The sequence below is a fragment of the Camelus ferus genome, chromosome 26, assembly GCF_009834535.1.
Source record: "Camelus ferus isolate YT-003-E chromosome 26, BCGSAC_Cfer_1.0, whole genome shotgun sequence".
Lineage (NCBI taxonomy): Eukaryota > Metazoa > Chordata > Mammalia > Artiodactyla > Camelidae > Camelus > Camelus ferus.
The window spans coordinates 19,000,653-19,020,989 of record NC_045721.1 but is presented as its reverse complement, the minus strand read 5'-3'; the positions used below and the strand labels follow the sequence as shown (position 1 = coordinate 19,020,989).

At 40.0% G+C, this 20,337-nt stretch overlaps 1 protein-coding gene across 1 annotated transcript in view; it reads left to right on the top strand.

The window, feature by feature from the left end:
- Positions 1-20,337, top strand: part of TENM3 (teneurin transmembrane protein 3) — a 540,843-nt gene that overhangs the window by 450,835 nt on the left and 69,671 nt on the right. The window contains 1 exon segment of the mRNA XM_032468497.1: positions 17,568-17,714. Coding sequence (XP_032324388.1) covers positions 17,568-17,714 — 147 coding nt within the window.

The following is a 20,337-nucleotide window of genomic DNA, read 5'->3' as shown; positions in this document are numbered from 1 at the left end:
ACTTAGATTACAAGATCAATATTCCTTGTGACTTTTGTAATGTTCCCAAATTGGGAATCATATTCATAATAATACAGAATATGGAAGTTCTAAACCTATCTTTTTGCATGTTATTCAAACTTTATGATTCCCCCCTTAACAAGTGGATATAGGGTACCATTACACCTGCCGGGGATTGCTCTGGGAGGCATTTGGTGTTATATCTGTCGGCGTCATGTGGTAGTTAAGAAAGGGGTCTCTAGTGCCACCTGCCTGTGTCCCTGACGGGGCTACTGACATATTTACTGTGATCCTGGTGAAGTGTGAGCATCTCCAGCCCCGTACTCACACAGGCCCCTCCCAAGATCTTACAAGGGGACCATGGATTTATATGGTCAAACGTTGCAAATCAGTTAAGACCTTTATCTCTGTCCACCCCAACCTTCTCTCCATCACGCTTTTTCCCTGTGTAGGGTGGCACTGGACTTTGAGGATTCAGCTAAGGAGAATTCGAGCTGGGGGTGCGTTTAGTTTTGGTGTAATTGGGCATATTTATGAGGTGTGACATCATTGCTAGCCACCCGGGGAATATTCCTACCACCCAGACTCGCCTAGTGACATCAAAGTGCAGGGTCAGAGATTAGAGGAAGACAGGAATGTGTCCCATGGAGCCCCGCACCAGGAGGAAAGAGGTAGTGGAACAGAAAGGAGGTCTGAAATGTGTGGCTACAGAAGCTAGTCCGTGGAGAAGCCTGCCTGTCATCAGCTGTGTTGGAAATGCCTGATCAAAATGGAAGCTTTCCCTTGTCAGTAGTGTCCTTGATGATGGAACTTACACAGCTATCAACTGGCCAAAACTTTCTCTTTTCGATGAATATTTCTTTTTTAAAGAATTTACCAGAATTCTTGTATCTTGAAGGCACAAACCTATAACAGTGCAGCAAAATTGAGTTCATCAGTGTGTGAAGTCACATGCATTATGCATCCCAGTGTATCACAAAATCATATGAACCAGGAAAAGACTTAGTGCTTATATAACACGAAATACTGGTATTGACAAAAGATGTTATCAAACTCATTATGTTCTATGAGGCCATCACAACAAAAGTGGTTAATGAATGTCATCAATTCAGAGTATTTAAGATTTGTTTATTACACAATAAAGTCTTCCCAGATTTCATAGTAATGCCAAAACTTTGCATGACATTACCAATAACAAATTTTGAAGCCAAATGAAACTTTCTAAATTATCAATGATGAAAACCGTATTACACAATCACGTTGAATAAAGACCGAATTGTCTTTCTAGTCTTTTTATAAAAAATATTATACAATCATTGCCTTTTAAGGAGACTGAGTAAATATGGCCCAAAATTTATAGAAAAACAATTACAGACATGTCAGGCACTTAATAATAAAAAATGTTTTGCAATTTTCCTAATACTTGTGGGGTTTATTAGCTTAAAAATTATAATTTATTGTGATTTGTTTTCTCATTCTAAATAATTGCTTAATTTGTACCTAATTTCATATTCATAATTTGGTATTCTTTTTCTTAAAGACAGCCGCCCCCCAATTTGTATAATTTCAGATGCCACAAAACCTGGATCTGCCTCTGTTCCGTGCCCTATTACCTGATGGCAGGGTGATTTGGGGGAAATCACTTGAACTCCCTGTGCCTCATTTTCCTCACCTATAAACTGAGAAGGAAAACAGTACCTACCTCATGGAGCTGATGAGAGTATTAATGACTTACAACGTGTGGAAGGGCCCTGAGAACACTATCTGGCACAACGCAGACCCCTGTGAATGTTCTTTTTTGTTACTGTTGGTGGTGGTGGAGCATTTAGACTGAAATTTTTTTAAAAATTGATGGTGACTGGTGCTTCCCTGCTAAGTCTTACCCTTATGCAGAGGCATTAGCCAGCATGAAATCAGGAGTGGACGCTGGTTTCAAGAACGGCTGCCCCGCTCCACTTCCTGACACACTAAGTGTGGACGGCCATGCCTTGTGAGCTGTCATCCAGGGCGGGTGGAGGGTGGGTCACCAGGACTCAGGAGGCAGTGATTTTGAGTAGGAGGAAATTCCTCCTTAGCTGACTCGGTTGGCAGTGAAAATCCAGACAGGCTGAAAAACGTCCCATGAGGTGTGTGAAAAAGGAGAACTTCTTAAGATCTTCCCAGTGACTCTAAGCAATTCCGTGGAGCAGGGAGGACTGCGATCCTAAAGAGAACCGTGGAGAGCCCCCTTCAGAGCTCACTGAGCACCGCTGGTGTTCTGGAAACCCAGCTGGCTTTTGGTTGTCTCCTCCTTCCTCTGAGATGACATTCGCATCTATTTGGAGCCTCTCAATATTATTTTTTTTCCTTTTCATCTCATGTATTCAGTTAACAGTTTTATATACAGCACTTTATCCTCTGTAATCCCCTCCAAATTGTTTTTTTGTTGTTTTTTTTTAATGAGGTCGCTTAATCTCTTCTCTTCAGAAAATGCAAAACTAGTTGCTCTGACCTTTCTGAGCCACGGAGGCCCAATTTTGCTAGGTTGTCAGTGCTCTCTGTGTGCGGGTTCACTAATTTTTAAGCTACCCCAGAGATCGTGTTTGTTACTCATCAATGTAACCGCGTTCCGTTTCGTTCCCTTTTGACGAAGAAGCGCTGGGATGCTGGGGGCACTTTGCTGGCGGTCACGGTGGCCAGCTAGCCATTTTGATGTTTTAATACACCTATCCTTCAAGTTTTTCTCCTCTCTGTGTAGATTTGTTCCTTTGTATCAGTTTGTTTTTCTTTACATGCACCAATTTCAGCATAAAAGGACATGAAGCTGTGGGTTCAATTTAGCTGCAGCCGCATTGCAGACAGCGGCAGATCTGCGCTGAAAGCTACATCAGTCTTTTCCCTGAGTGTTCAGTAACCTGTTGAGTGAGAGAGGAATCAGCTGACAAAAACGAATTCACTGGTCTCAATTTGAAACGTTAGTAGGTTTGACTGTGTTTCTCACGTATTTTAGCCTCAGTACTGCATGTACGGGCTTTTGAATCGCTCTGAATCTCTGCTGATTTTGACAGTCCATATCCTCTTAAGCTTCCAAGTGGTTATCAGTTTTGACTCTTCTACTGACTTGCTGTGAAGCGCCTTGCAACCTTAACTTGGCACCATCCCTCCTTCCCTTAACTTGTTAACCTGCCTGCACAAGTCACATCATGTCTCAGGAGCCCCATTAGAATTACATCCTCGAATCAGACAAAGCCTTGGGAAAGTTTGGGTTCGGAACTTTGCATAGCTCTGGCACATGATTTGCTGTGTGACCTTCAGTAAGATCTGTAGCCCCCAGGGCCATCTGATGAACGTTCTCTCATCATGTTGACGATTTATTTCCCTAGACATCAGTATCTTTACCCCTAAGGATGGGAGTAAATGTACATCAGCAACTTTCGCTACTGACATCAGGTATTTGAGTCCCTTTTTTCCCTGTCCGGTCCTTCATGCTGTGATTTATCCTCGCTAAAACGAGAGGCCACAGCCTACAGCTGAGAATCTGAAATCACAGGGCAATAGTGCTAGTGAGAGATAAATTTCAGTGACAGTTGCCTTGTTTTGGGAAATGTTACATGTGTTGTATCCTTTAGAAAAGGGGTATTTTTTTAGGACTTAAAAGTCAGTTCTGAATGTAGGTAATTGTTTTGTGGGTGAATATACCTGGATTTAACACATCTTTCCATTTAGATGATTTACACATAGCCTATGAGGATGAGCGTTTTGAGTTCTTTGGAAGAAACATGTTTGACATATGATATAGAATTGACATATGATGAAGAATTCCATTCTGCAGTAGTTATTTGTGAGTAAATTTTCCCTCCAGTCTACCTCCTGTGGTATTAACTTGGGTCCCAATAGCTACTATAAGTTAACCTTATTCCTACTCAACTTGCTGTAAGATCTACTGGCTTTAGATGCAGTGTGTTCAGAAAAGAAAAAAGAATGGAGGGTTAAATCTACTGTCATTTTTCTCTAATGGGAGAGGTAGGTATAAAAGAAAGTAGTGATTATTTGTATTATTTTATGATCATTTAGATGTCATTGAAATATACCCGATTCCTTCCTTTATTACTATCTTGAACTTGGTGGGAAATAAACTAGCTAGATTTTTCAAGTCTCAAGTTAATTTACTGTGTAAGTGCTCTGTGTCTTAGGAAACAATTTATAAATTATAATTATTATTCCAAGGAAGTTTTTGAATCAGTTCATTTGAATTAAAATGTTATATGCCATAGTTTTAAAAGACTATAAGGAGATATGGTATCTGAAGAAAAGGCAGCTAACTTATATGTCATCTTTGTATTATTTTGTTTTATTAAGAGACTGTCATTGTGTTCCCTTACTAATATACTAGAGTATCTTTTTTCTGTTTAGAACACCTCATTGATTTGCATCTTTTAAAAATCATCTAAGACCTTAATTTCCACCAAGTCTAGTAAAGAGGAAGTTTCAAAGCTCAATTGAGCAGATATACAATTTAACCAGAAATAAAGATGAAATGTGCTCCTTTGAATTCTCGCCGATTTCATCAGAAGCCTTTTATTGAGAAGTTTAGGGCCAAGGCATTTGGGAGTAAAACCAGGCGCACAATAATATGTTACCAGCTATTTCACAGCATTGGGAAGGAAGAGAAAGATTATATAACTAGTGCCAGATTATAAATATGTCGCATTCTCTCCAAAACTCAAGCCTAGAAATTGTAGACTGCCAGCCGGCTAGTGAAGTGTTAATGTGGATGTTCAGTAATTTTCATTATCTGTAGAGATCCTTATTACGCTAATGGAGTAAATAAAAAACGAGAACATTGCACTTAGCTTAACATAAGCGTGGAAGAATTAAGCCCACAAGTGTAGGGAATATGTGATCCCTTCCCTCAGTGGCGCATTAGTATCCCTTCGAGGGCAGAATTTCTCTCTGTCGTGTCTGGAGTGTGACAAGCTGAAAATAGCCTCTCTTCATCTTTATACTGTTCCTTTTCCACCTACCTGTTTTTAAAATACTTGGAAGTTCAGTGACGGCGTGAGTCTGTACAAGAGCCATGGCCTTTCTCCCTTTTCACATTTAACTTATTATAGTCACAGATCACGGTGCGACCAGAGCCAGTTTTTTCCTATCGCTCTTCTCCATGAAAGCTTCATTGACCCTCTCCTTTTTGAGTGCCTCTTTAGTGAAGCTGGAAAACAGCTGCCGGAAATATGGCTATTATTTCTGGGGTTTAACAGACATGTGCCTTGGATAAATTAAGGAGCAGTCAAAGGAGGTCCATAAATATGAATACTTTGCCAGCTGCTTTTCCGTGAAACCCTGTTGGTTGAAAGAAATTAGTAAACAATTATGTTGGTGGGGAATCTGCTCTATCCAAGTGTAATAGACTGTCTTCCTTTAACAACAGAGCTTAATTTTTTTTTTTTTTTCCTATACACCAAATTAGTTTTAGGGTAATCTCCATTGCAAATTGGCCGATGTGCATCGAAACTATGCCTCCTTGTTCTGATTTGTCAACACCTCTTTTTTTAAAAAGTCTTTAGCATTAAGCATGGGTGGGTGAGACCATCTGCTATGGAGCCTGCCTGCAGCTCCATCACTTAACACACGAGACAGGTTACAGCTGTTTAATTGTTATGGTGCAGAATGATCATCATTCTGTCCAAAATTAATATTTATATATGTATGCACAGAAAGCATGTGGTTAAACATAAGTGATCTAATTGTGAATTAATGGCGTTAGGTATTCATTAATTAGTCCCCACGTGAACAGTGAAGTGTAAAATAATGCTACTCACATACACTTCAACTCTTGGTTTTTAAGATGAGTCCCCAGCAGTGATTATTATGCGTGTGAATAACCCACTCCAAGTACATGAGTGCATGCAAGGAGAAAAATCACCATATAGCTGCCGTAAAAAGCAAAGAGAAAACCATCTATGGGGTTATGGCACATGCCTTAACTCTCTCTCGCCCCCAAAGCATCATTCTGTGACCAGTGTAGGTACCAGCCTCGTGGTGAAAGACAGATGGGCCGTAACGGCTGCCCATTCCAGCCTATCGTCCACTGTAACCACCACACGTTCCTGGGAAAGCTGTTCTCTGCCAAGCGAGGGTGGCTTTCCTCCTGTTTTTAGGAATGGTGACACCCAAACTCAAATCATTCTGCTGCAAAAATTAGCAATAAATGTTCTGTCAAGTCTGCTTGAGTACATTTCATAATGAAAAACAGAAAGAAAAAATTTTCAGTAAAATTGCAATATAAGGATGGGAATATGCATGTGAGATTAAATATTTAAGTGTCTCCATTCCCAAGTAGTTACTGGAAAAGTGACTTGTATTTCTGAATTTTTGAGCAGATTCTACAGATATTTATACTCCTTTAGAAAATATTAATTTATGTGGCTCCAATGAAATCACAAATGAGGGAACACAAGTTATATAAGGACAAGTTGTGATGTGTTCTTTATTCCAAAAAGCTGAATCACATTTCAACGAGTGATAGTGCGTCTCTACCAACAAGGGGTTTACGTGAGACAAAGAATAAGAAAACTTCCTGACACAAAAGTCAAGTCATCCCCCCTTTGGGAACTAGCCTGTTCATATAAAGAATGGTCCCATTAAAAGGAGTGTATCTTGACAAGGTGGAGCATGAGGAGGCCTATCCTGGCATTACCTGGGCAGAGAGGACCTCATGGCTTTGCTTAAAGTCAGATTTCCTTGGAGGGTGGGTGTAGCTCGGTGGTAGAGCGTATGCGTAGCATGCACAGCAAGGTCCTAGGTTCAATCCCCAGAAGTTCCATTTAAAAAGAAAACTTTTTTAAGTCAAATTTCTCTCTCTTTTCATAGGCTCTTAAAAGTTACCAGTTACTTCATGAGTTTGTCCTTTTTAAGATCTCTTTATTAAAAAGATTAATAATACCTATTATGTATTGAGTGTTTACGTGCGCTAATGCAGAGTTCTCTGCATACATTGTTACTTAATTCTCACTACAGCCTTTCAAGTAGAAGCTATTAAAATCTCCATTGAGAGAACCCAGGCTCAGAGAGGTTCTGTAACTTTCCTGTGGACGCGCAGCTAATGGGTGACAGAACCAGAACCCAGATCCACATGAACCATTCCAAGGCCATCTGTTTAAGCACTAGACTATGCTGCCTCCTAGGTTACTGTTTCACCATTTTTACATGTAAGTATGTGTATAGTGGAATAGGTGAAAATCAATTTTTTTCTGTGATGAAGATAATACCTAGGTCCCTGTCACATAAAATCGGTAAGACTGAACTATAGAAACAGATGCAGGAAGAACGATGTCAGTGATGTATCAGTAATAAAAGACCACTTATTTTATTCAGGAAAGTTTAAATTATAGCTGATAGCAGGATCCAGAGTTTGCCAACAACAAAAAACAGTTCCAGCGAAATCAATTTATACTGTAGAGGATTTAAGAAAGTTGTAAACTATTTATTGAAAACTCTACACACTTCCTTTGAAAATTTAAATTTATTTCCAGGTTTTTTTTTTTTTTTTTTGGCAGCTGAAATTAGTAGGCTGGAGGCTATGTACAGATGTTGACTACCGAAAAACCTCGTAGAAAGTGATGACTTGCGTAACCAGTGTCAGCTCGTGAAAAAAGGCTTAGAAAAGTTTAATACCCAAAAAACAAGGGGTAAACATCTGTGTCCACTCTCCCTTGCCCACAAATAAAGAAAAATACTCTGTCTGTAAATCACCTTTGAAAAGAGCCATTTATCTACAGTTCTCCCCCAAAATAAGTTACAGTTTATCTTCAGTAAATTAAATAGATGGTTTATTATATATTAGTGTATACTTTGTTTATTACTTTTCTTGATATAGTAAAAAAAAAAAAAATGACAAGAGAAAGACCCAGTATATCTTACATACTTATTGACAAGCCTTATTCTATAAATTTTCTTAAATAGTAAATTTTATGAATAGACAAAAGTAATGATACTAGACAAGAAATTGTATTCATTGATACTGACCAACAGTAGATCGTTTTTATGGTTTCCTGCCACAAGACATATCAGCACTACACAGACGCCACTTTGATATTATAACCAAATTCATTGTATCAGAATGTGAAGGAGCCAAAAATTTATTTAGCATAAAATATACTTGCGTTCTGATTTTTATTTAGTAATGTGAAGAGCTGTCTCTGGATAGTTTAGTTCCCGAAATCAGAGTACTAAGATATATATACCTGATTTTTTTAAAGTTAGGAAATCGTGAGAAAATGTGGCTTTGCTTATGTCATTCACTGAACTCTAACAGGGAGTGAAAATCTAAAGGAGACATATGTTACTGCATGTTTATGTACGTGGTCCAGTAGATGAAGTCACACCATATGCAAGGACTCCCACAGAACGCGGGTACCACACGCCCAGCAATAGTCGTCTCTTCCGCGGACCGTGCGCGTGCCAGCATCGGTGAGCGAGCTGTCTGCCTTCTGACCGCCCCAGTGTTACGCCATTAATGTAGACGTAGTCTCCAGGAAGGCATGAAATTCTAAACGGAAGGAAAATACCAAATATTATTCTCCCAGTTGACGGTACAAAGTTCTGCAGCTAATCACGGCACTTTTCAGCAGTGCTGACTTGATAAAATTTCGTTTGTCTCAAATGTACCTTTTCCCTAGAGTCTAGATTTTTTTTCTGGGCGGACTTAAATCAGTAGAAAAAAAAATTACTTCACTCTTTTGGAATGTCTTGGTGTAAACAGTGTTCCACACTGAAGTATGGTGTTTTACTTGGGTAGGTGCATGCAAGAAGCAGTGTATTGTATAGATAATTTTTTCAGTAAATTTCCAATTTATAAAAAGAATGAAATATTCCAACTTTCAAAAACAATTTATTTGAAGCAGGTTTTTGAAAATATACTACGAGTTTTAGGGGAACAAAATCTCTTTCAAGCACACACACAATGTAGTTGTTAAAACTCACTTTGCTAGTTGTTAAAATTCGAAATAATTGGCTCTCCTAAATAGGATAAAATATTTGCAATGTTTTATCCCAATCTTAGAATGAAAATTCTATGGTGAGGAAGGGCATAATTTTAAGGGGCCTGAGTAAATTGTTTTACAGTGTTTAATGTCAGTGTCATAATCTTTTATGACAGGGTAATCAGTAATAGAACAGTGCAGTGTGTACCAATTAAGGAACATCAAATCAATGGGTATATAGTTTGTACGCTGATTTAAACAGTTGCTGATTGGAATAAATGGATTTAATATGTACTTATTTGCAGACTATAGCTTTCCTGTCATCCTGCAGGAACTGGTACATGAATAATCGTAAGAATGATACCTACTTACAAATTTAATGAGAGACTAATGCGAATCATTTTTTAAGTCTGTGTTATAAACCATTATGGAACACACAATGCTAAATAAAAATTTGTCCTCGACTCCAAGGACTTTGCAGGATTTGCCATAGTGAAGAATATGTGTTTTATTTATTATGTGCTCATCTGATTGAATTATCCTCTTTCGAAGATGGGCCTCTAAGATTTTATTGTTGTAATTAAACTGAGAAATAGTTCCAGCATTCTGGATTCTGTTGTTTGCCTGTGTCTAGGCTGTACCCAGGAGTGAATTCAATAGCCCAGTGAAGATACTCTGTTTAATATGCTCAAGCCAAGCACAGGGTGGACAGCAGAATCAGTGTGATTGGGTTATAATATGCCATCAGCGACTACGTACGTACAGTCACGCTATTTATATTTTCCCTTGTGAGCTGCCTAATTTCGATACAACCAACTTGGTTTGCCTTTGTTTCTCCTCTGTGTTTTGAATAACCAATTTGACAGTCAAAGGAAAGCAAATGTGGAATTAATCTTGGTCCACGAAGACCTGCATGTACTCCAGTTCCCCTCCCCCAATGGGCGCATATATTGACCTCTTTTTTACATGACCTTCTTTGGAACTATGGCTCAGCAGGTGTTTCTCACACAGCAGACATCAACTGAACTGCTGCTGTTCTTTGATTTTTCAGAGTCACTTGTTTTAATTTTTCTTGGCTTTATCCCTCAGCTTTCGTATCCCGCCAGTTGGTCTTCCAAACTTTGGGTTTTTCAGAGCCAGTGACAGCAGTTCTCATCATAAAGCTTTCTTTAGTCTGCATAAGCTAGCCTCCTTTTTTGAGGCTGTGTTGACAGATTAATATTTCAAGTTATTTGGGTTTTAATCTTACTTCCCAGTTTCCCCCCTAAATTGTAATGCGAAATTAAGGATTGCCACTTTTTTTTGTCTTATTTTTTCATCCAGGTAACTTCACCTTGGTCCAACCCCAAAACAGGTGCCGCTTCTAGTCTGCCTTGCCCGGGTGCACAGTTCTGTTTCTTTGAGTTGTGTATACAGCTTCTTTGTTAAGTGTGTGGACTGTGGTCTCAGAGCACATGGTTGCAGTGTTGGACACTTGCTAGCACTGTGACCTTGAAGAAGTCACTTAATTTCCTGTGCCTCAGGTTTCTTCATTTGTGAAATAGGGAAGATAATAAAACCACCTACTACCTCGTAGGGCAGTGAAAATGAAGTCAGCCCATTCATGTAAAATACTCAGCGTCGTTTTCAGCGCATAGGAGCGGTGAGTAAACTGCAGCTGCTGTTGACCCACTGTGTGTGATTAGGATGGATGGATAGGGCAAGGGGAGAGGAACAGATGGATGCAGGAGAGGGGAAGGATGCTGTAAATGAGGTGTTGCTCACATGTGCTTCTTTCTCCAAGGGCAGCCTCCGCGTTATTCATAGAATTTCTTCAAAAGCTGCAAACACACGTAGGACATGGTAGGAACACCCTCATAAGCACACGTTATCCGTCTGTTCAGCAGGTGTTAGGAGCCCGTTATAAGCCAGGAAATAGGAATACGGTAGTCAGCACGGCCATGGACTTTGCATCTCTAACGGGGGAGATTTACACATTGAGTCGCATAAAGCCTTGTGTTTTCATGGAATCTCTTAACTGAAGTGAATCACAGCTAGCTCTGGGTTCTTCTCGTCTCCTTTGACCTTGACCCTGGTGTTTATACTCCTAGACTTCCTCCCTGAGAAATATTTGGGGGAGGACAGGAAGAATCAGTTAACTGGAGGCAATGGAGAGTGGAGGGCTGCCCATAATTTTGACGGATAAACAGATGAGGCAACAGCCTGTAGGTGGAATTTCCAAAAAGACGCTGTTCCTCCCTGCTCTGCATGTTGAAAAGATTCAAGAAGACCACATATGAGCGAGCTCCTTCCGAGGGGGCCTTAGAATCCAGGTCCTTTACTAAGGGGCACAGACAAGAGCAAATCATTCTGTGTGCACCTCCACCCATCTTCCCCAAACGTCAGGGGGGGAAATAATGTAAATAGTTGCCTTGAAAAGAGAAAGAATTTTTCCAGAGGGAAAAAAAGAAAAAAAAAATTCCAGAGGGGAGTGTGTGAGAGGGATACGGTTCTAGTCGTTTGCTTTGGTGAGCCTGGACGTTAAGGAGCTAAATCGTATAATAAAAATGCTTTTGATGATCCAGACCTTTCTCCCACATCTCAGATTTCACTGAGCCTTTGCCTGCCTGAACCAGCACGTAGACCAAGGAATTCCAACACATGCGTTGAAACCCGAGCAGCTGTTCCATTGGTTATGTTCCAGAAGTGACTGTATATCTGATTGTATTTTGAAAGAGACATTTAAGGCCAAGACAAGCCCTGGCATTTAAAGACATTCACCTGCATTCTGCCATTTAAGGCAGATCCACCTGGCACTTCTGCCGGGATGCCATGTAGAAGATACTGAAAAGATGGTCGTACTACTCTGTGGCTTTTGGAAACAAGTATCAGCTTAAATTCCTGTTAGGTCAGGAATGATTGCACGGTACTAATGAGTTTCTTTCATCCATTTCTTCTACTGAAAAAAAAAAAATTTGTTTCTAAATGTCCAAGAAGAGGCATTATGACCTAGTGGGTAAGAGCAAGCTTTAGAGCCAGACAGCCTAGACTGGTAACCAATAATACCCTTGCACAAATTGCCTCTCTCCTCCTTTCTTCATCTGTACTGTATCAACTGTATTTACATCATAGTGTTGTGGTGAAGATTAAATGAGAGAATCATATACAGCACTTAGAGCTAGAAATTTGGGAATCGTTAATACATCCGCCGGGTGTTCATAATCTGCAAATTATGGAACCAGAACAGGATTCATGGAAAGCTGGAATCATAAGCAGCATTTTGTGTTTGTGGGCATGTATGCATTTTTTCCGGGGTTGAGGGAGGTAGATTCCATAAGTCTCACCACTTTTCTCAGGATCTGAGATCCTGAAAAGATTTAAGCACCACTGTCTTACAGGATATACAGTAATACCCACCCCTTGTGTCCCACGTGGGTCTCCTTAAAAGATAAATAATTGAAACTCCAGGGAAACTGTTTTCTGAACACATTTTACTGGGGAATAGCTTTTTAAAGGGCTCCATTTTACATGTCCAGCACTCACATTTATAAGAATTTTCTTCTATAAAACAAATTTAAAACTTCTTAGTATCTAGGAGGAATGACTTTCCTTTAGTGTCAGAACCTACTTGTTCATTTCCAAAGTAATTTTTTTGCAACTTAATGTGCATTTCAGCAATTGTAGGTGTATTAATTTTTAAATATACTCTATTATTTTTTACGATTATTGTTCCTAATGGCTTCTTACAAGCATGCCAGCATTTGTCTGATTAATTCCTGTAGTGGTTTATATAATGATGGTTCCGTTGTTGCAATTACTATTTTTTAATAATTATTTGAACCTCATATATTGGCATCTTTTAACTTCATCATTTAGAACCAGGATTTTGTGGTATAGTCGGCAATTTTATGTTCGAGGCCATCATTTAGAACCAGGATTTTGTGGTATAGTCGGAAATTTTACTGTTCGAGGGTGTTTTTCCCCCTTCCCTCTTCAAGCTGTCAGCCTCACAATTATTCCCTGTGGTATAAAATGCAAATGACAAATCTTGGTATCTTTCTCAGCACAGATCTTTTTCTTACAGTTGGTTTTAAATATTTTTATTTAAATATTTAAATAAAATGTTCTATAAAATTTGACCTGCTATATATTTTAATGTATTTTCTAATTTCAGCTCCACTTTTGATGCTCTCTTGACCCCATGACAAACCAGCCTTTACCTTGTAATCAGTCCACTGTTTTGCATAACGGATTCTGTTTGCTAAAATAATGGAATTGGCTGGATTCTAATTTATTCCTTCTTTAAAACTACTGATCTAAATCAGCACTGATTACATTCTTCATGTTGCTTGTGTTAACTGAAGTGGACCGGGTGTAGAAGCCAAAATATTATTCTTCAGCTCTGATCAGTGTAATTAATTTTTATAAACTATGAAGTCCCTCAGAAATACTGCCCTGTCTGACCCAGAAACTCCAGAATGTTTAATGGCCCTTTGTTTATCATCAGTATCAATTGAGCTATTATGAGACTGTGCTGGACTATATAATGTTCGGAAGGAATTATTAAATTATATGAATGAGGTTATACAATAATACATTTTCATTTTAACATTTGAAAACAGGATTATTTTTTATGCAATCATAATTTCGGAGTAGTGTCTGACACTGTTTCTTCTTCGCCTTAATTTCCTCTGCAATATATTGTCAATTAGCTATCACCATGCTTCTTGTTAAACGCAATTCAGGAGCCTCTAATGGAATCTTGCGGCAAAGTGAAGAATCCTTTTATGTTCACGGTACAGATGTGTCAGAACCATTTATGGTTTTGTTTACGCACGTGACTGAACTCCCAGACTTGACGAGCTCAACTGAAAGTCATGGTTTAAATCATTCTGCTCAGAGTTCTGCTGCTACTTGCATATGTCAGTAATGAGAAATAATCAACAGGAGCATCTTTGAAAAGCAATTTTAGGTCATTAAAGATGTATGAATTTTGACAAAGCAAGAAGATTTGAGGCTTATTAAGAATATATTAGGTCTCTCCATTGAGCGAAGGGAGTGTGTATTTATGTTTCTGCGCAAAAGGAAAGGTATAGGCTAACTGTAACCTCACGAAAGAGTAAACGGACAGGGACAGTGAGAGACTTCTGTCTCAATCCTGACTGTTCCTGCAAAGCTCTTGTGAGAACCGGAGCCTATTCCTGTATGACTCCTGAAAAGAAACAGGATCTTAGGACATTCCGTGTTTCCTAATGGACTCCATGTGTGATCCATCATTGTCCATCTGATATGTAGTGAGGCACTACCGGGTAATCGTCTTCTGAAGAACTTACACCAGCCTTTTTCACACTACTACATTAAATGTGCTCAAAGATCCTCAGGGTTTTTTGTTTTTTGTTTTTTTTTGCTTATTTATTAACCATCAACATTTAATTGTTTGTAAATATGCAAGTAACTCAAGAGAAGGCAAATAAGTAGGATTTCTGTAGGTTTATCTCTTAGATTGAAGACAGACGGCATCAGAATAGACGTAAATGGTCCCTCCAGGGCATCTGTGTATCTTTTCTGCCCTTCCACCTTGTAACCCTAATGAAACTAGTTTGTTAAAGACAAACTTTAAAAAATGGAATTATCTTCTCACCACCCCCACCCCAGAAAAAAAAAGTAGGTTTATCTGTAGATCTCATGTTTGTAAATTTCCAAAATTATTTAATAATAAAGAACTGATTCCCTTTGTTCTACTTAGCTACGAAAGTATACTCTTAAGAAGGATCAGGGTGGGTACGTTCTACATAATCTGCAAAAAATAAAATAAAAAGGGTTAGTTTACCTGCATACTTTTCCTGACAATGCTAAGTATCTCCTGGAATCGTGACTGCGTTTGCTAAAGCGTGAATGTATTGCACTTTCAGAAGATACGAAGTGCATCTCTGTCGTGTGATGTGAGTCTCATGTCAGCTGCAGCTACTCAATTTGCATGTAAATTCTGAAAATTTCCTTGTCCCATGTGACACTTCTGAAATGTCTGTCTGTTCTTTTTTCCTTTTTAATTTCTCAAGCTCACTATTTGGATAAGATAGTTAAAGGTACTGTATTCTTGCTCTTTGTTGACATGTCTACGTATGTATCTCTATATAACCGTGTACTAGGTTGCACTAGGTATGAACATCGACTGTTTTTCATGCATATTTTTGTAAATTATAAAGCAGGCTTACATTATGTGAAATCCTTTGGATTTAAAGTATTGAGACTTAAATGTCTGTGTCTCATTTTTATAATTTTGGGTTATCACAGATTTCATTCCTATGTAAAAGCATTCATTAGTTTTCACTGCAACCAGAAACTGAAGATAACGGTACATTTGCTGTTTTTTGTTTACGGGTTTTTTTGTGTTTTACTTTTTTTGCTTTAAGATCTTCATTGTTGGCAATTCAGCTCATAAGCTTTAAATTCTGAATTAAAGGCTCACAAATGCTTACTCTTTTATCACAGAATAAGAAATTGTCAATCTAAAGAAGATTCTTAACATATGTTGAGAGAAATCTCATTTATCCTCATATGGAAACTTCTTTGGCTTTTTCTAAATGTTTCAAAATACATGTGCTATCATAATTTATGTTTTGTTATTTTCTAAGAAAAAACAAAAACTACTGTGCATTGTAGAAAACAGAAATGATAACAGCACTCGGCAGAAAACAGCAGATTCTGTGTCTTCAGTTATCACAGAAATAAGTGAAAAACGTATTTTCAGAAACCTCCCTGTCCCTTTTTCCTCAGAGTACCTATTTTTTATGCCTTGTTTGTGCTTTTCATTAGAACATGAAAATATTCATGGCAATATCCAGGCTTTCATGTAGTAACTCTTGTGGGCACGCATTCAGCGGCTGCACCTCTTTGTCAAGGGGGCAATTAAATCTTTCTTTTTCATTAAAAAACAAAACAAAAACATCCATAAGGAAAATTCACCTTTCATGTATGGGATAGTCCATAAATACAGATGGTAATTGTCGGAAAGAAAAGAAAAGCAGCAGCAGAATTAATCTTATCCTGACTTAATGACGTCCGAAAGCATCATTTCATTACACCTGGCCGCGAGGGACCTGTCACTGTGGTCTTCCCTCTGTTAACTCTAATCTTAAGAGACAGAGAATCTCTTTGAGATATTTTCATTTCAAGTTCCACAGTGGAGGAGGGGAAGCCAACGTATGAATAATTCTCTTAATACCGACTTAAAATAAACATCTTTAAACCGATTGTTCCCTTAAATTTTGTCACTAAAACAAGAGTAGCATTCAAATTATAGGAAACTGTGTAACAAACCCCAACTGCTCGAGCAAGTATTTTTCCTAACATATATTTTATACCAAATTATAAATAATCCTACCCAAAGAGATCTGATTAATAGCCAATTATTCTTGCAGTTTTCGGGCATTGATAACCTCGTTTCTGTCAGTGTCATACCACACTCATAGCCAGAAGCACCAGAATCTACCCAAGTGTCATCCTCATAAACAGATCATGTTGGCTGCATGCCAGTTATCATCAGTAGAAAGTGGCAAAATTTGTTTTTTTTTTTTAATGTCATGTTAGACTGAAACAATTATAGATTTCGGATATATTAAATTATTTTCATTGTTTCCCAAATTTTCCCTCCTTGCCCATAAAAGCAGACAAGATAGGATATAAAGGTAACAGCATAAAAGCTTTAGGGAGATTGTCACAAAATATCACTCTTCGCTCTCTGTCTTGAAGCACGTCACTACCGTGTTTTTGTTCGGTCTATCGATGTTTTACTGTGGTCCTTATGGTATTTCATTTTGTCCGTCCTAAGTAATCAGATATGCACAGCGATGACGTTTAGTTGGAAATCCTGTCGGTCCTGTCCCATCCGTATGCAGCCTGAATCCTGATGTTTGTTAGAATAGATGCTAAGCTGCTTCACTATTTCCTGGGCTTTGCTTATTCTGTGAAAAGGAATGTACTCTCGGCATAAAGTATAGTCATTGATAGTGGCCTATACTTTGTGCAATTATTTAATGCACTGTAATTTCACATGAATATATACGGCAACTCTGAGGCCAGATAAAATTAATGCGCTCTTTTTAACATCATCCATATCCGCATACCCGCTTCCATGCTTTTGAACTTAGAGGGAATTTTTTAAAGCAACAAGGCTCTTTTAAGAAGCCACGTACTAACCAGTGACCAGTAATGTTTACGGCAGATTAAAAATCTCCATATACTGGAGATTCTGAAATGATCTTGTTGAGACCTTTTTTTTTTCCACACCTTACAATCAACCTTGTTGCTTTGCTAAAGGGAAGGGAAAAAAAAAAAAACTGAGTTAATTTTGTCTGGCCTGCAGCAATTTAGTGGATCGTTGCAGATGTTTCTGTCCTGCACAGGTAAGTGGTGTCTCAAGGGTCAGGCCAATCAAAGATGCCACTTGGATAAGAATTAGATTCCTTAGATAATGTTGCTGTTTCAATCCATGTGCAATTACAGTCTTTGTGCTGTTTCAAAAGGCCTTGTTCCCACTCAGTGTCCCTCATCTGTTTATCTGAGGCGCAAAAACCGTCAATACTCAAAACCGCTGGTGCTCTCCCTCTTTGTCTCTTTTGACAGAGGGTTGTCCCGGTCTGTGCAACAGCAATGGGAGATGCACGCTGGACCAAAACGGCTGGCATTGTGTCTGCCAGCCGGGCTGGAGAGGAGCAGGCTGCGACGTGGCCATGGAGACCCTCTGCGCCGACAGCAAGGACAACGAGGGAGGTAAGAGGTGTTGAGCGGGAAAGCGAGCCTGCGCCAGAACCCAGGTTTGTAAGTTCCCGCGGCTACGCGGTTATCTGTTGCCCCCCCAAAAAAATCGGATCCCCATAGATTAGAGGGATTGAAAAATGTGTGAGCCCTGATGGAGTGCTTTGGCTCCCCATTCTCCGTGAAACGAGTGTAAGATTATTATCGTTCAGGGGAAAGGCAGGATCACCAGGCTGTTGTATAATGTACATCGTTCCCCATTCCTTGTCCTAATCTCCAGGTGACAGTTCCCTGCACTGCAGCCTTTAGGACCCTGTGAACTGGGAGCTTTAAAAGCAGTGTTTTAATAACTAAACAGTCTCATAGATAGATGCCAGGTATTTCCCAAGCTCTTCCGTTGGAAGGTCTGGATGGAAAAAACAGAGCAGGAACAGAGAGCAGGCCCGTTGAAGCTGTCCTTGTGGTGTCTTTTTAATCCTTGTACCCTGTGAAAAGGACTGTGATTTTCCACCCCACGTAAGCCCGCGGTTAGGAAATAACTATTGGCCCCCTTGTGCACATCCTCCATGCTACTGTGTTTCAGTTTCAGAAAACAGAGAGTGAGAGCTGGTGGTTCCATCTGCAGTGATAGGGGTGTTGCCCCTGTAGCGGCTCAGTGTTGGGGCCCCTTTGGGACTGAGTTTTTTGAAAGGATGTAGTTTCTGTCTGGAGCTCTGTGCTCACTTGCTCTGGGGATGAAGACGTATTTCCCCACCCCGCCCCTCATCCCCCCTGCCCTTTTGGGAATGTCCCGTTCAGTGGTGGTTAAGAGTACAGGTTTGCAGTCAGATCTTCAGTCCACCTCGTGGTACATATTTGACGTTACACAAGAGTCTGATCTCTTTAAACTTCAATTGCTTCATGTATGAAATAGGAATAAAAGAGTTTCTGAAAGGTTTAAGTGAGAGAATGTAAAGTACTTAGCATCTTGCCGGGGACACAATATGTTGTAAGTAGCGGCTCTTATTATCCAAGGTTCCTTCTTTTGCTTTCAAAAGTGCTCACCTTGACAAGGTGAAATTCCTAAAAGGTGGTCAGGGAAGACTGAATGGCCTTTTGTTTCTAAGTAGAGTGGCCCTAACGACAGGCAGACCTCGGAGATGTTGTGGGTTCGGTTCCAGGCCACTGCGGTGAAGCGACTCACACGAATTTTTTGGTTTCCCAGTGCTTATGAAAGTTACATTTACCCTGCACTGTAATCTGCTAAGTGTGTGATAGCATTGTGTCTAAAAAGCAACGTACATACCTTATTATAAAAATATTGATTGCAAAAAAAACATGTTACCCGCTCTCTAAGCCTTCAGCAAGTTGTGGTAGTAACATCAGAGATCACCAATCGCAGATCGCCATCACAAATACAGTAGGAATGAAAAAGTTTGAAATTGTGTGAGAATTAGCAAAGTGTGACACACAGACACAAAGTGAGCAGGTATGGTTGGAAACATGGCGCAATCGACTTGCTGCAGGTGGGGCAGCCCCAAACCTTCAGCTTGTAAAACATGCAAGTGTCTGCACAGGAGAAGGGGGCCTGCTCTGTGCTGTTCACTGGGAAGCAGAGTGAGCAGAACCAGCTCTCAGCTCTCCCCGTTCCCCCAAACACACACACACACACACACACACGCGCGCGCGCGCGCGCACGCACACTCATGCACACACGTGCACACGCACACACACCTGGACCTACAGTCATTCTCAAACCAAACACTATTCTCTCTAAAGTCTCTTCTTCCTGGTGAGGAGCTGGAAATTCTCCCCTCTAGTCTCCAGCAGACTGCTCATTATTTCTCCTGTTTGCTTTTTACCTGGACTCTCAAGAAACTTGAGCCCCACACAACGTTGTAAATTGACTATAGCTCAATAAAAAATGTTAAAAAATAAAAATAAAATAAAATAAAACACACACACACACAAAAGAAACTTGGGCCCCAAGTTCTGAGCTGAAGCCTCCTTTCCTGTCCACTCCTGATAGATGGAGGTGGTCCTTGGCCCCGGAAGCTTTCTCGCCTGGTAACACGTCACTGCCCCAACTCCTCGTAACCGTGCGTGTTGTGGCGCAGAAACTGCAGCATCACTGCTCCCCGCAGCCCAGGTGGTCGCTTTCCCATTCCTTTCTCCCAGGAAGCCCCCACCCCATAGTTTTCTATCACCCAGGGAGGAAGGACAGCTTTCCTTTCTCTTCGATCAGGTATTTCACACTTGTCTTCTGCAAGATGACGTTGAGGGGGTTACAGACTCTCACAGAAGGAAGCAAACTGCAGGGCCAAGTCTGCAGAGACAGCTGCTGAGTAATTTAGGGGCTAATCAGCTCGTTAGTGTGGTTGTCAGCCAAGGAGGTGCCTCCCTTTCCTCAAAATTTATCAGCTGTGAATTGGCCTCGTTCCCCTTTTGTTTATTCTCATTAGGGTGAAACTGCGCTGTCTCCAGGCGTCCCTCTCCAAGGGGCATTCGGAGCTGATAGAGGACCTCCTGTGCATTCTCTGCTTGTATCATTTGTATTCCTGTCCCTAACCTCGTTCTGTTGATCATCTGAGAAGGAATCTCAGTGCCAGCTTTATTATGCCCTGAGGTTGTAAGCCAGGTGCCTTGTAACCCAGGCTAG